Below are 16,629 nucleotides of genomic sequence, written 5' to 3' on the forward strand. Positions count from 1 at the left end.
CCCTCTGCCTCTCTCTCTCTGTCTTTCATGAATAAATAAATAAAATCTTAAAAAAAAAAAAAAAGAACCCATGAGTACTTTGCCTTGTGAACATATCTTAGGGCCTGGACAATCAAGAGGGTGAGATACTGCTGTGCAGTGTGAGAACTGCTTTTGCAGACACCTTGAGATAGTATTATATACTGGAGTAATAATGTGTTGTAATTATTGCTAGCTGCCTTAGGGGTTGTACTTTCTTGTGGTGAAGGTTTTAAAACTTTTCAGGTGTGCTGCCAGAAATATTTAGTATTTGAATGCATATTACAGACACAAAAATGTTGAGAATTGTTGGGTAAAAAGACAGCATGTAGGCCCAGCTAGCTATTGGGAAAGATTTCTTTGAGTATGTGAGTTTTTGCTCTGTGAACCGTCAGTACATGTATTTAAACTGTTCACATTTGGGCTATGTTGTACAGTAAAATTTGGCTGCTAATACGATGCAATGTGTTTGTACTTGTTAACTGGCGGGATTTTCTAAGGTTTAGTCTTTGCTTTTCTGCTTTCTTTCTTTGTAAGCTGTCTTTGAGAGATCATGTATTTTCTCCTATATGTTCATTACTACTAAGTTTGTATATTCAAAATTAATTAAATGTTACACCCTTACATAAACTCGTTTCAGGTTTTCAGTTGCCTTTGTACATTTCTGCTTAGATACTCCGTCATCTCATTATCATGTCCATGCATTCAATTATTATTTCTTTGTTTTAAGCAGATTGAGAAGGAAGTAATACACAGAAAGCTTATAGTTTTGTGGTGGTGGACCAGAAATGCTTATATGATATTTGAAGTTAAATAAAGTATTTATAAGATGTATTGGTAGGACGAAGAAGAGAATCTAAGAATGGGAAAGGCTTTTGTCAAGGAGGGAGTGGTTGAAATGAAAGGAAGACTACTAGATAGATTGACAGTATCATTCTAGGCAGGGAAGTCCATGAGCAAGGGAAAACAGAACAATTTGGTGCTTTCTGTTATCTACCAGTAGCTTCATGTGGCTAGATATGGTATAATAAAAAATAAGTATTTAGTCTTTTTTCCCTGGCTCCTGCCACAGAGCGTCTAGAATCCTTGGAATTTACTGTCTTTTGTATACTAATGAGTTAACTCCCATTTGGGAGGCTAGGCAGCTTCAGGTGTTGGTTGTAAAAACCAACCACTTGTGATTAGAGGATTAGAATTTTCAGCCCACTCCCCAGTCCAGTGGCCAGGAGAGGGGCTGGAGATTGAGTTCAGTCACCAGTGGCCAATGATTTAGGCAATCATACACCTATGTATTTAAATCTCTAGTGCCTTCCATACTTTTAATAAGTGCTCAGTTAAAAAAAGAAGTGCTCATTTAATGGTAGTTCTAGGCTAGAACTTAACATATGGTTAATTTTTCCTTTCCTAATTGATTTTGAGGCTTTTTCCCTTAAAAATACAGAATTACATCATTAATATATTGTCAGAATATAAAAATTGCTTTTAAGGAAGTTGTATTAATAAGGGTCCAATTAGGACACAGAAACCACACAGTAATTTGAATAGGGAAAGTTTAATATAAGGAAGTATTGACGAGTAACATATGATTGACTACAAAAATATAAAGAGAACTCTAAAGAATAATGGAAGGAGTAAATTTGGCAGAGGTCTGCCCTCAGACTGAGTTTCAGTTCTTGCTGTAGATGTTGTGATTGAAGCCCACTGGATGGGGAGGGGGGGGAGCATGTTTGCTGAGGTGCTGAAGACCGGGACATTTCTGCAGATAGCTTTGTGGGTCCGAGAAAGAAAGTCTTTTAGAGCATGTGCTTTATTAAACTTAGCACTATGTCTAGATGATTGGAGTTCCTACTAGTCCGTAGGGTGTATTATGTATGTAATTAGTATGACCAAAAACTATATTTGCTTTAACAAAGGAATTAATTGTGACACATATAGCTGTGAGGAATTATATAGTATTCTAGTTTAAGAGTTCTATGTAGAGTGTATTTATTTTGTTTTATTAGTATAAGGGATTTTATTTTTGGACTGCAAGTTTATTGTGAAAATTTAAGTGTAGAAACTAGTGATAACATGAATATATATTTTATTTAAACTTCAGATCTTATAGTTCAGAGATAATGATTTGATTCACAAAACTTTTGTTTACCCAAATGTTTTCTAGAATATAGGTACTCTAAAAACATTGGGATAGTTCGGGTTTTGGAATGCATGTTCCCATAGAAACCATGTTTCATGGTGTTGGGTTTTTATTTGGCCTGGAAATGTATTTAACTCTGTATGAACTTAGATTATAGTGCTGTATAACAATATTTTTGGGGATAAATGCATTTAGAATTTCTGTTTCTGATGCATTTCTGTTATCTGCCTGTTAATAAGGATGGGGGCTTCTGTTAAGGGCATGGGCAGCTGTTAGATTGGTTGAAGAGTTGGGGTGGCAGGTAAGAATACGGACTGAGGTGAAGATGGGTGGAAAAAACCAAGTATCGATTGCTCTTAGCTACCTATCTCATTTCTTTACTTTCCTTCTTCCTCTTTTTTTTTTTTTAATTTTATTATACGGGTGCTTAAGATCGTTTGTAGCCCTGGGATTTTATAAAATGATAGGGAAAATCTTTCTAAATTCAGAATTTCTGGAATATTTAAGCTTAAATGTAAATAGTGAAGAATGAAAATGCATGCCTTCAGATTTACATACCCATAGAGGTATATGATTAATTTTTTGTAATGCCAGAGTGCTGTTAACCCAAAAAGATTGAGATAAGCCTTGACTCTGTGATGTTAGAAAATACAGGATTACTCCAACCATTATGGAGTTACTGTCTAGATTATTTGCAGTTGAAAATGTCAACAATATTTTACTGTACACTCCAGGTAGACTGTAAGAGGGTGTGAAAAGTTTGTTTAGTAAGTGGACCTGATTTATGTGTGCTTCTTGTTCTGTCTCCAATAATCAGTATGTTCTTTCCTGTGGAGGAGTTCAAGGCCCATGATCTGACTTATTCCAACTTATTTCTGCAAACTTTGCAATAGTCATTTATTCAGTCAGTATTTATTGAATGCCTACCACATGCCAGACACTGTACTTGTTACCAGGAGCACATTGATTAGCAGAATATTCTGTGCTCTCTTGAGATTTAGAGTCTGGTGATTAACCATGGTATATTATTATAATCTATGGTTAAGTACCACGAGACCCTCCAACCTTAATAGAAGGCAAGTGGTATGTAAATTTGGGTTGGTAGATAAGGATAAAGAGAATGTGGAATAGATGATATCTTTTGAAATCGATGTGATTCTAGCACAAAACTGCTCCCGTAGATTATTGGAAGAGCCTAGTGCGTGTTGGAAGGTTTTTCCCAGTGTCCTCAGTCTATTGAAGTACATTTTGTTTTGTTTTGTTTTGTTTTGTTTTGGCTTCTATAGCTGGATAGAGGCAGAGGCAGGTTTGGGACTCCCAAAGAAGCCCCATGAAGGACAGATTTATGTATTTGGAATTATCTGTCCAGGAAGTTTGGGGATATCTTGTTATTGGAAGAGATAACATGAACTAGGGCAGGTTAGTGTTATCAGGTAGATCCAGAAGGTATTTGCAAAAGTAGATATATGTATGGTTGTGTGCCTTAAAGGCAGGAGTATGATTAATTCTTTCATTGATAGGTGACTGAAATACCACATGGTGCCTAGCAATGCTTTAGTGAATGTGATCCTGAAGTTTAAGAATGCCTTGGAATTTTCTATCAAATTAGGATTTTTTCCTCTTTTTCTTAAAAAACTTGAAAGTGTTTTTAGAGGTCATTTTAGGAGTTGCCTTTTTTTTTTTTTCCTGAGATGGAAACCTTGACTTTCTTTCTTTTGCACTTAACCAAGTTTTTAGGTATATTTGGAAATTCAGGAGCCATTGACTGACTTACGAGTCATTTGCCCCTTAATGTAGAAAGCTTTCCTGCCTTTTAGTCAGTGGTACTCCACTTTTTTGTGTGCCATTATTGAAGTATTTTACATGAAGATAGTATTGGATTTTTGCACTGATTTTTCATTTTTCATTGAATCTTTAATCTTCAAAATCAAATATAGAGAAAATATGGAAAGGGTATGGGCCATGGAATTTGAAAAACCTGTTTTCATTCCTGTCTCTCTACTTAATAATCTCTTGAAACCTTGTTAGCCATGAAATGAGAGTGACTTTTTGGAGTGTGTGTGTGTGTGTGTGTGTGTGTGGGTGGGTGTGTGTGTGCATGCATGTGTGCATGTATACTCATATTGAGTGAGATTATAAACTGGAAGCACTTAAAACACTTGGCATACAGCAAGGACATAATAAATGCTTACCTTCTTTCTTTGGTCTAAGCCAGTGATTCCTCTTCTTGCATTCTCAAGAAGTTACACCAGTGTTAAATATGCTGTATATTTACCGAAACATTTAAAACGAACCCAACATTAGGTAGGGTCAACCGCGGAGGGAAAGAATTTCTGTAGAACTCTCTGATTCTTAATTTATATTGGAATTACTGATGCTTCCTTTTCCCAAAGTGTGTATAGTACTGTATTTTGCACATAGTAGGCACTTAAAGATGTAATCATGTGATAAAAATAACATTGACGAAGGAATCTGAAGGCCTGCATGAAGTCTTGGCTTGTTAGCTTATTGATTTCTGTGGTGTTTGCAGCTGCTGAATTTCTTTGAACATGGTGTCTTGCCTTTCTTGGTCTAGCAGTGTGAACAGATTGCATCCTCCTCCTTCTACTTTAGTATATAAATTCATACAAAAAAGACCTCAGAACTCAGAAAAGGAGCTCTAGAGAGGGAAGTGGGTTGGATCCATCTTGGATCCAAAGTTGCTAGTCCAGGAGGAGAGAACCCATATGCAGGACATTTTTAGTTGAGGAGCAGGGTATATGCAGACCAGAAGTGTGATAAATAGAAAGGTGCAAACCTTGAAAGAAAGACCAGGGTCTTAATTACAACAGAAATAGCAACAACAAAAACATATAATTGTAGGAAATGAAGGTGCAGGTTTTCAAAGACAGGAAAAGCACGGCTGGAAGATGCCAGTAACAAAGGAGAAGACTACAAATGAGGTGGCTTCTGTGCCATAAACTTAGAATTTTTCTCATAGCTCACCTCTTCTGATCTCTCTCCCATTTCTTGGTAACTAAACTAAGAAAATTTTTTCACCTTTTCTCCTTCCCACTCAGCCTTCTCCACCCCAGTCATTTTCTCCTCCTCGTTTCATTTTCTGTCAAAATTCATGAGATCGTGAACTATGCTAGAGATACGCCTGGATTATTTTTTTTAGATATTTAGTTGACTTTATTGTGAAAGACAACAAAACGTCAAGTTGTAGCTACAAACTATAAAATTTCCAAGACATTGCTTCTCTTTAATAAAATACTAAGTATTTTAGTAAAATCTAAATAATTTTAAATTTAAAAAATGCACTTTCTATCCGTCAACTCTGACTGTAACAGGCTACTCCAAAAATTAGTGGTGTACCAAAATACTGTCATCATGTTCACAGGTTTTTCAGGTTGGTTGGGGTGGCTCTTCTCCATGGATGCCTCATTCTTTTGGGGCAAGTGGGCTACCTAGGGCCATGTTCTTCTTAAGGAAGTTACAGAAGTTCAGGAGGGAAGTCCAGTCATGCAAATATATTTCATATCTGCATGACTGTCTTTAATATGTCTTTTCTCAAAGCATGTCACATGGGCAAGTTCATCATCAATGCAGAAAATAAACTGTCTCTAGTGGGAGGAAGTTAAAAGTGGCAAAAGGTATGGATACAGAGATGAGAGAATTGGGAGTCTAACACAGGCTCTTGTAATCTTTTCTGAGCTTTATATTCGTGTTTACATTTTACCTTGTAGTCATTAATGTGTATACTATTTTGTGTTTCATCAGTTTAGCTTAATATGATTTTGTGAAGATAATTTCTATATAGGTTGTATATTTGCTATTAAAAAAATGCAGTTGTTTGCTTGACTCAGACTGTGCCTCTAAGTCCAGCTGTATAGAAATCATCTAAGATACTTATTAAAAATGCAGATCCCTAGCCTTTAACCCTGACCCTGCTGGAATCACAGTTTCTGGGACTGGGGCCTGAGAATCTTAATTATTATCAAACTCATCAGGTCATTCTTCTGCATATTAAAGTTTAGAGCCACTTTCTTTGTGGGAGGTCATTTGTATTGTTTCCATTTTTCCAACATTATAAATAATAGCTGGTAACATTTGTATAAATGACTGATTTGGGGGAGGCATTCAATAGTCTTTCCCTGATCCATGATCAGGTAATTTGCAGTTGAGGGAAATAATGCTCCATGTAAAGAATGGAGTTTGGAGTGCTGGTGTTGGTGAGATTATAGGAGGTATATAAAATCTTCTAAGTTTTCTGTTAAGTAAAATGAGACCTTAGATAATAAGAATTTCTGTAAAATTTTTCTACATCTTTAATGTTGTGATGTTTGGTATTGAGTAACTTAGTCATGATTCCATTGCTAGTTATCAGTACTATTTTAAATGAACAAAGGAAAGTTGGCAGGTTTAAAGAGAATTCTTTTTTTCACCTCTGTAAGTTTGACAGTTTGATTTTTTTACTCAACTATTCTTCCTGGCATTTTATATGACCTTGTTTATATACGCTATTATTTTTATTTTATTGTTAGATAGTCTTGGTTATTTCAGCTCTTTAATAAGGTTATTGGAAATGAAAAATCATTGATGGTGTGGTGGATACTGCCCATGCTTATCTAATACACATTATTTGCTTTTCCTCACAAACAGAACCTTGATTGCATTTTCAAAGTGGCTTTTTGCCTAGCTGAACAATATGTTTCCAGCCTTCTTTGCAACTATGAGTGGCCATGCAATTTTATTCTGCTCAGTGAAGCTTTAAGTGGAAGTCACTAGATAGGTCTTCTTAAAGAAGTCAGAATGTTTTGGCTTATGCCCTTTGTCTTGTGCCCTTCCTTTTATCCTACCTAGAACTTGGACGGGGTGCTTGAGGATGAGACTTGGAGTGACAGACGTTTGATGAATGTCACATATAAGAGTGTTCAGTGGGAAGACAGAAGGAGCTTTAGATCTTTCTTAACATGTGGGAGGCCTTATCAGATCTGGATTGCCCACCTCCAGTCTAATTATATTAGAAAAAAGACACTGCAGTATGTTGAAGCTACTATTTAGATGGGACTCTGTTACATGTAGTTGAATATAAGTTCTAACTTACACATGTGGTTTCTGTAAAAGATATTTAGATGTACATTATCTCAAACCTGATTTTCAGATGCTTTTTATTTATTTTTTCATTTCATTTTGTAATTTGTTTAGGACCCTTCAACTCTGAAGTTATATATATTATGCATATTTAAATTGTCAAGTACAATTTGAAATGCACATTTTACAATTATAACATTAACAAATCTGTATACAGAATATTTTAAAACCTTATTTTGAAGTTTGAAGTTAATTATAAATTAAAGTTGCAAGATAGTACAAAGAACTACAACTTTTTTTTTTTTTGAACTATTTCAGAGTAAATTGCAGACATCATGCCCCTTTAAAACTTAAACACTTCAGGGTGTATTTCCTAAGGAAAAAGATATTTTCTTAAATAACTATAGTGCCGTTATCAAATTCAGGAATTTAATATTAACAATATATTATTACTAAACAGTTCATATTTGTATTTCTCCAGTTGTCCCAGTAATGTCCTGTATAGCATTTAGTGTTGTACGCCACATTACATTTGATTATCAGGCCTTTTTTGTCCCCCTTAATCTGGAAACTCACTCTTTGTCTTTTATGATATAAACGTTTTAAAGATGACAGTAATTACTTTGTAAAATGTCCTTCAGTTTGGATTTGTCTGATGCTTCTGCAAATTTAGATTCAGGTTATGCATTTTGGGCAGGAATACCATAGGTGATACTTTCGTCTTGTTGTATCGTACAATATCAGGTGGCATATACTGTCATTTTATCCCATTATTGGTAATTTTAAATTTGATTACTTGATTGAGGTGGTACTTGGCATGTTTCTTCATTATAAAGTTATATTCTTTCTCCCTTTATAATTTGTAGGAATAGAGTTTGAAACTATGTAACTATCCTGTTTTTATCAAACTTTTACCCTGTAGTTTTATCATCTATTGATTATTCTTGACTGATTTATTACTGAGATGAATGTAAAACATTTTCGAGAAAAATTTCAGCGGATCCTTTTATTCTAGTGATGCCTTCCATTTCATTTCCATTGATCTTTCTTTATTTCATGGTGCTGTCTTACAGTTTTGGGGAACTTGTTTAAAGAAATACAGAGATATAGGAAGGAACATGTTTCTTAATTAGGGATGTTCAGGGCATCGTTTGATAGTGGAATCCCATCCCTTTTTCTCTCCGACAGAGTATAATATAGATCATAAAGACCAACAGATCTGAAGCAAATGAGGGCAAATGATGGGATCTTTTATGACAGATTAGAGAATGAGATGATCTTATTTTTCCTCAAATAGATCTTAGGATCCCCCATGATGTAATATACGTATCTAGTGCATGGCCTGTCCTTTGGCTTGTCTTTTTCAGACATCCTAGGTGAATGGATGCTGGCTGACCCTAGGGGCAGGGAGGAGATGCTAGAGCTGCAAGGATTTCATTCAGTGGCCTCAGCCTCTAGTGAAAGCCCAGGGGATAAAACTGTTTTCCTTAATTCTTCTAGCCTTAACTTTGTGCAAATCACTGCTTTTCTTGTGGGGAGGAATAAATTAGGCAGTGAATAGACCAGAAACTGGTTAATCAGTAAGACTCCTTGGGAAGTGATGTAGAAGTTCCCTTTTGGAAACAGGAGAATGGAGTAGGGCTCCCCACAGCATGGTTTCTTCCTAAAATAGTGAAATTTGTTAAGTCTTTGTCGAGTTCTATATTTTTTCTTCTCTGTACTAGTTTGTGTTTTCTTTTCTTTTTTTTTTAACCCAAAGGTCATTTATTTTCTTATTCTTAATATATTTTCAGAATTTAAAGTGTAATGATTTCGTTTTTTTTCCTCTAGCACCAGCAGACATTTTTGAATCAGCTGAGAGAAATCACTGGGATTAATGATGCCCAGATACTACAGCAAGCCTTGAAGGTATGGCCTCTGTTTCATGGCATACAGTTTAAGTTGTACCCTCATCTCTACTGTCTACCATGTTTGAAAGGTTTTTAGTTACATTTTGTGGTGTAGTAATAGAGATATAGGAAAGAACTTTTATAATGTAAGAGCCTTACTTAGGGTGTAATTTTGAGCATGTTAGTTTTCAGCAGCCTAATGTTCTAGGATACCTTGAAGTGACAGATAATCTCCATATGGAACACTTTCATGCATAATGGAAGGATATGAATCCAAATGCGATGGCTGATTGTACTCAAGAGCTGTGATGTTAGAATTTAAATGGGGGTAGAGAGTGGGGTGGGGTAGAGAAATACGGGGAGGGAGAAGAGGAGAGAGAAAATTAATAGAAGATAAGAAGCTTAAATTTTTCCTTCCAAGGAGAAATAAAACTTGGCTAACATTTAACTAATTACACCTTACGAACATTCAGTAGCAAGCTGGTTAGTATATGCAGTAAATAAAATGCATCGTTTTGGTTGCATCTTCTGTTTCCTCATTTTCACATGGAGAAACTCAGGTGGATATGCCCACTGAAAAAGATCAAGAGAATAAAAGATGTTTAAGAACTAGAACTGCAGGGGCACCTGGGTGGCTCAGTTAAACCTCCAACTCTTGATTTCAGCTCAGGTCATGATCTCAGGGTCCTGAGATCCAGCCCTGCCTTGGGCTCATTGCTCAGTGGGGAGTCTGTTTGAGATTCTCTCTCTCCCTCCCCCCCAACTCCACCTTGCTCTCTCTCTTATAAATAGGATATAAATAAATCTTAAAAAAAAAAGAACTAGAACTGCATTTTAAAGTTATTTCTGTATTGCTACTAAAGGCTAACAGCAATATAGTATTTTTGCTGTTGTAAGGCATACATACAACTTCAGTCCTTCGGAACTTACTCCATGATATGAGTTTAATTATGTAATTTTTGATTCCTAGCCAAAAGTTCTTCATTTGTTTCTAGAAATAATCATATCTTTTAGATGATTGTAATCATGATAATAATCACTGGCGGTTATTAAGCTCCTGTAGTACTAGGCGCTACTCTAAGTGGCTAACACCTCCTTGTAACTCTACTGAGGAAGCTGTGGTATGTGGGTGAGCTGGAAGAGAAACCGAGCAGCCTGGTCCTGGGGTGGCACACTTAATTTCCACTTTTACTGCAAGCTTTGCTTCATTTTTTTTTTCCTATCAGGAAAATGATGAAACAGTGCTGTTTAGAGCATTAATGCAGGGTTGATGAAGCAACTCTAAGTATTTGGAGAGGAAGCAAAAATGTCAGACCTCATTTTTTATGATTATAACATTTAGATGATTGTTAGTCCTTTCCTTATTCTGATAAGTATGACTCAGTCACTCCATGTCTGTTTTCAGAAAGTGCCTTTACCATTCTATATCTCTGAGTGTGAGGCTATACCCAAGGTAATCCTTGTCAGGGCAAGTTTGGGGAATTCACTTTTCTTTTTTTTTTTTAACTTGGGAAACATGTAAAATATGTTTAATTAAATGAACATAAAGAGTTAATCAAATGAACTGTTGTCCACATTTTCTTTGAGTTAAGTTGTGTGCTATAGTTTTTTGTTTCTTTTTTAACTTTGGTTTCATTTACCAGTAGTCGGTAGGGTGGGGGGTCAGTGTACTTAAACCTTAACCATTACCCAGTATAAATTTGTAAGGTGTTTAATAATGAGTTCACTTTCTCAGTAATGCACTGACGAGAAACTCCATGCTGTTGATTGATTTCAGTAGTTTTATTTTAAAAATCTATTTTTAGCCCTCCAAAGTAAGTGATCTGTCTCCAAGTTGTGTAAATCCCTGTTGTATTCAGTTTATTATTATTATATGAGGTAGTATATAAAAAGCACTTGGCACATTTCTTGGCCCATAGTAAGTGTTCGATAAATGTAGCCATTGTTACTGCACATTACTCTACAGCTGTTTTACTTATCCAGCTACAGATTATATTATACCCATATTTCTGGTGAGTCATTTAAGAGTCTTCTAATGGTTGTGATATAAAGTTTAAAGCAGTGGTGCTTTTCCAACTGCACTCTTACTTTTTTCTCTCTTCCCTGGCTAACGATAATTGGAGTTGGGGTGGGTTGGGGACCTCATTCTTCCAGTTGCTCAGGTTTCAAATCTTGGAATCATCCTCATCTTTCTCCTTCTATCACCTCTCACATTTAATGTGATGTTGGACTCTCTGCCTTAGCCCTTTCTTTCCTATAGTCTATTCTCAACACACAGCCAGAGTGATCTCTTTAAAATGTAAGTCATACCATGTCATTTCTGTCCAAAACCCTCCACTGGCTTCCTATTACAGTCTCTGTGTATGCTAAAGTTCATGAGGCCTGCATAGTCTTAGGTGTTGGCCTTCTGTTACAAAGATCACTTCATTATTAATATCTGGGCTTCCTAATGTTTCAATTAGCTGTCCCGGAACTACTGTTGTATTTATTATTAACTCTACAGAGAATAAAGAGAACTGGTTATGTCTCTTCTCATTATTTTGCTGTTAAAAAATTCTTGGTTTTCAAGCATCTGCTTTCTTCTAAATTAACTTCAGAATAATTTTGTCCAGATATGCTTTTGATGAGAACTATGTTAAATTTATATACTTAATTTGGGTAGGATTGTCATCTTGACAGGATTGAGTATTTCTGTCTGGTTCTGTGTGTCTCTCTGTACTATCAAGCTTCGGAATGTTTTGCTGTTTTCTGCGTACAAGTCTGACATTTGCTTAAGGTTGCCTGTAGGTGTGCATTCAGCATCCATATTAAAGTTTATAGTTGTTCTTTGCAGAAGTACTGTTTTAAATATTCATTCTCATCCTTTTGTATGGCAAGTTCCAAAAAACATTTTTTAGTTTATTTGTTTAGAAGCATAAGTTTTGTGATTGACTTTTGTTAAGGAGAAATGAAAGTAATGGGAAACTAAGAAATTATAGACTTGATTCTTATAATAGTAGTCATAATAGAAAAAGGAATTACTATTAATAGAATATACTTTGTTTATGATGAGTTTGTAAAATTAGGATCACATAGAATGATTTCAAATCTAAAAGTGATTTTTGCTATTAAGTATTAGTTGCTGTGGAGAAACTTAAATAAATCATGTGGGAATGTATGGAAGTTATTCCAAAATGTTTGATGTTCCATTCTTGATATTTGAAGGATAGTAATGGAAACTTGGAATTAGCAGTGGCTTTCCTTACTGCAAAGAATGCCAAGACCCCTCAGCAGGAGGAGACAACTTACTACCAAACATCACTTCCTGGCAATGATAGATACATCAGTGTGGGAAGCCAAGCAGACACAAGTAAGTTTACTTCTCTTTCTTAATATTTTAGTAAGAATGTAATGAAAAACTTCCCTTGGGAATATATTTTGTTTAAGCAGAGGTGAAGGACAAAGAACCACTTCACTTTAACCTTGGTTCAAAGTGTAGTTCAAAAGAGTATATGTTTTTATTAGCTGCATTATTTTCTCCAGTTCAGGCGTAAAAGATTGTATTTGAGTTACGTATCCTTTCATAGAGCATTTCATTTAGTATTCATTGTTTTGAGCTATAGAACAGCTATAGGTGCTACTCATGAAAGAAACAAACATTTCCAGGATTTTATATGGGCACAAACATTTGTTTTATGGATTTTAAGTGTTGGTAGAGGCCTTAGTATTATTTTTGAAGGTAAGCTGTTGTTTCTAACTACTGATAGGTTTACAACAGAATTTCCCTTCCCTCAACCCTCGCCCCTCACCAAAATGAAGATTTTAGAAAAAAGTTTATTACCATGTAACAAAATAAACACACATACACATATATACATATATATGGAAAGTTTTATGTGGGATTCTACTTTTTCTTTATAATGTGAATAGTTCTGCTTATATGTAGCGCTGAATTTTTCAAAATATGTTTAGTTACCTCTATCTCATTATGATATAGTGACTGCACTGTATAACATGTATTTATTTTATAAAAGGTATTTATTTTTATGCATTTTGTATTTGAGAAATTTGATTATTAACTTGTATTTGAAGAGAATTTCTGAAACTTTTTTTTTTTTAAGATTGTATTTTTAAGTAATCTCTGTACCCAGGATGGGATTTGAACTCAAAACCCCCAGATCAGGAGTTACCTGCTCTACTGACTGAGTCAGCCAGGCACCCCTCTGATTTTGTTTATAGACCTCCTCAGAGTTAAAAAACAACCAGCAAGAACACATTCACATGGTTGTTTATAACTGTTGTCAGTAAAGATTATTTTAATGTTTGTTGATAAAATATTTTAATTTCAAATTTTCAGGATAATCTTAATATTTTTGTTCACGAACAATCTTATGTGTCAAAAGCTGAAATACTCCTACCTCATATAGGTAATAGGTGATGGAAGAAGTTTTGTATATGTGAGACAGACCTAATTATTTATGTCTACGTTCAAGACAAACTGTTTTGGACCCTATCTACATCTCTAACTTTATTTTCTACTGTTTTTCTCTTTTTACTTTATAAAACCATGATAATTCAGGATGGCTTGGAGTTCTTATCCACCCAGTGCTATTTAATTTCTTTGGTCTTTACACTTGCTGTGCCTTCAGTCTGGAATCCCCTCTAGCCTTTACCCCCAGCTTAATTACCTCTGGTGTTTTTAGACTTAGGTCAGGAGCTTCTGGCTTCTAGGTTGGAGCAAGCGCTTCTGTAGCACCCAGAGTGTACTTGGGTCTTCAGGAATACTGTGTTATTTTGAAATTATTTGCTTGTGCCTTTCTTTCTTACCAAACAGGAAGCTTAACAGGGCAAAAGACCATTGATGTGCCTATCATGCTAGAATAGTTTGCATAGTTTCTCAAAAAGTGTTCATTGAATTATTTTTGATAATATGTATAAAAAAGCTGTTTCAGAACCAATGAAAAAGAATGAGGTTGAGAAGCTTGTTGAAAGAAGTTAGAAAAAAGAGTAGTATAAATAGTGGAGGAACTAGTGTGTGAGAATAACACTGTCTTTCAAGGTTCCAAGACTTGGGGGAAAATGAAATTAGGTAGAGAAAGGAAAAAAAGTTTTCGACTGAAGGCAACTGGTTAAAGTGAAGGAAACAGGAAATTGACTAAACATGGTTTAGTGGAAACATTGTTCTAGTGGAAAGGATGACAAGATTTTAGACTGATAGATGTGAATTCTTAATATAGATGGTAGACTTTGTGACATGAGGTAGTATATATAGAGGTAGGTAGGGGAATTAGGATTTATAAGACTTTCCAGAGTAAAAGAAGATGTCTTATTTGCTCTGTAAAATCAGCAAGTATTGTTTAAGCCATATGTTAACACCTGTTCAAGACTTTTGACAAGGAATAATGAAAATGTTGTGGACAAAAGAGATTTGAATAGGTGCTCTTAGGGAGAAGGCAAACCTGATTTCAGAAGGCGTGTGTCCCGTTGAATGATAATTAAAAATTGTGTGTGTGTGTGTTTGTGTATGTAGCTCTTGGAAAATATTAAGTAATTTTTTTATAAGATTTATTTATTTGAGAGAGAGATCACGTGCCCATGCATATGCAGGGTGGAGGTGCAGAGGGAGAGACAGTCCCAAGCGGACTCCACATTGAGTGTGGAGCCTAATATGGGGCTCGATCTCATGAGATCACAAGATCACGACCTGAGCTGAAACCAAGAGTTGGTCACTCAACCAACTGAGCCACCCAGGTGCCCCTCATTAAGTATAATTTTATATTTCACTTTAAAGAAATGGTAGAGAAATGGAGTTTCTGGTTTCATTACAACTGATCATCATTTTGAGCAAATTGTGTGCTGTTGTGGTTTCTTTCTCAATAAAATGTGCTATCCTTCTCACCAAGGTGCTAATTTATAATTAGTAATTTAATAAGTTGGATAGTGTGTCCATAAAGTTGTTTGCAGATTATTGAGAAAAACCCTTGTAAAAATAAAATGTGATTGTATTATAATAGTATCAAAATGTGAAAAAAATGGGGTGAGGTAACATTCTTTTCCATTTAACAAATTTGTACCATACTTCATAAAGTTCTAAGAAGTACAGTTGCTTTTAGGAAATAGATTCAGCATTTAAATTTGTCATTGTCACAGTAGTGTTACATGGTCTAAAAGTGAGAAAGTAAGGAGATGTCATGCATTCAACAGATTTTTTAAATTACTATGCTATTAGTCCTGAGAAGAAAATGACGTCTTTTGTCTATTTTTACTTCTTGGAAGGAGGGGTAAAACATGTGAGGAGGAAAGATAGGAAATAATTACAAATATATATTCAAACACAGGCCTCTATTGGGAAAACTGGGTAAGTGCTACAGGAGTCTTGGTGTATTGAAGCACCAGAGTGTGAGGAAGTTCTTAAGCGATTGTTCTAGATATCTAGAACAATATAAAAATCCTTTTGAGCATTTTCTCAATTTTATATGAAATATGTTGTTATTTGAAAGTTGACCATATTGTAACTTAATTTTTTCAAATATGGCATGTTTTTTAATTTTTAAAAAGTTTTTAATTCCTTCTTTTCTAAGTATTAAGTCTCTTACAACCAGGGCTAAACATAAAGCAATGCTAACTTTAAGTGAGCCATCTATTGGTTATGGTGCTGACAAAAAACATCGGTATTTTGAAATAAAAATCTCTAATGCTAAATACATAAGATTCCTTGTTGATATAAGCTCCTTTGGAAGGAATAAAGTACATCTTTTTTAATGACTAGAAAAGATTAGCTTTTAAAATAATATCCTATAGAAGTCACATTTGGGGCTTGGGAAATTTTCTGTTACTCATAACTCTATATGTCAGAAGATAAAATTATATCACTTTAAAGATTTAACACGTATTTGTGAACCTTTGTTTAATATTGAAGAAGTAATTACATTTTCAGTAGTTAGTAGGACTATGATTGTCCTTTCTATCTTTCATTTTTGAGAAAAAAGAAAACATTTCAAGGGAAGCTTATACTCTGCATAATAAGGAATTAAGTAGTAATGTACTTGGTGTCTTTTTATTGCATTTGTAATTTTCCATACTCTCCTGAATTCTGAGGAAAGGCCCAAAACGTTTGTAGTAATATTAGCTAAAATTTTAGGCATCTTTTTTTACTCCTTGGATCTCTTGTCCAGATTGGATATTGTGGATTGTCAAATGAATGCTTCCCACCTCCAGCTAAAATTGGAAATAAAATTGTGTTGGAGTTTTGCAGTAAAAAAATACTAATGCAGAGCGGACTAGGAAACAATGCAAAATATTAAGATATCATAGATATATACTAGACTCTGCTAAGTTTTTGTGTCATGGCAAACTCTTGTCATAGACATGACCATGCAAGGCTTTTGCCCAATTTGAAATCAAATAGGTAATATTCTTCCTTTCATGACCATTAAATTCTTTTGAACTTTTTTTTTAAAGATTTTATTTATTTATTTGAGAGAGAGAGAATGAGAGATAGCACGAGAGGGAAGAGGGTCAGAGGGAGAA

General features: G+C 34.9%; 1 protein-coding gene across 4 annotated transcripts in view; it reads left to right on the forward strand.

The window, feature by feature from the left end:
• The window catches only part of USP25 (ubiquitin specific peptidase 25), a 127,689-nt gene that overhangs the window by 14,870 nt on the left and 96,190 nt on the right, over window positions 1–16,629 (forward strand). For 3 of the 4 annotated variants that reach the window (XM_027582611.2, XM_027582612.2, XM_027582615.2), the window contains exons 2-3: window positions 9,062–9,139; window positions 12,325–12,469. In XM_027582611.2, coding sequence (XP_027438412.1) covers window positions 9,062–9,139; window positions 12,325–12,469 — 223 coding nt within the window. Of the gene's footprint in view, window positions 1–9,059; window positions 9,140–12,324; window positions 12,470–16,629 lie in introns of those variants that run through there. The other variant, XM_027582614.2, reaches the window with a different exon arrangement.

This window comes from Zalophus californianus, chromosome 1 (assembly GCF_009762305.2).
Source record: "Zalophus californianus isolate mZalCal1 chromosome 1, mZalCal1.pri.v2, whole genome shotgun sequence".
Classification (NCBI taxonomy): Eukaryota; Metazoa; Chordata; class Mammalia; order Carnivora; family Otariidae; genus Zalophus; species Zalophus californianus.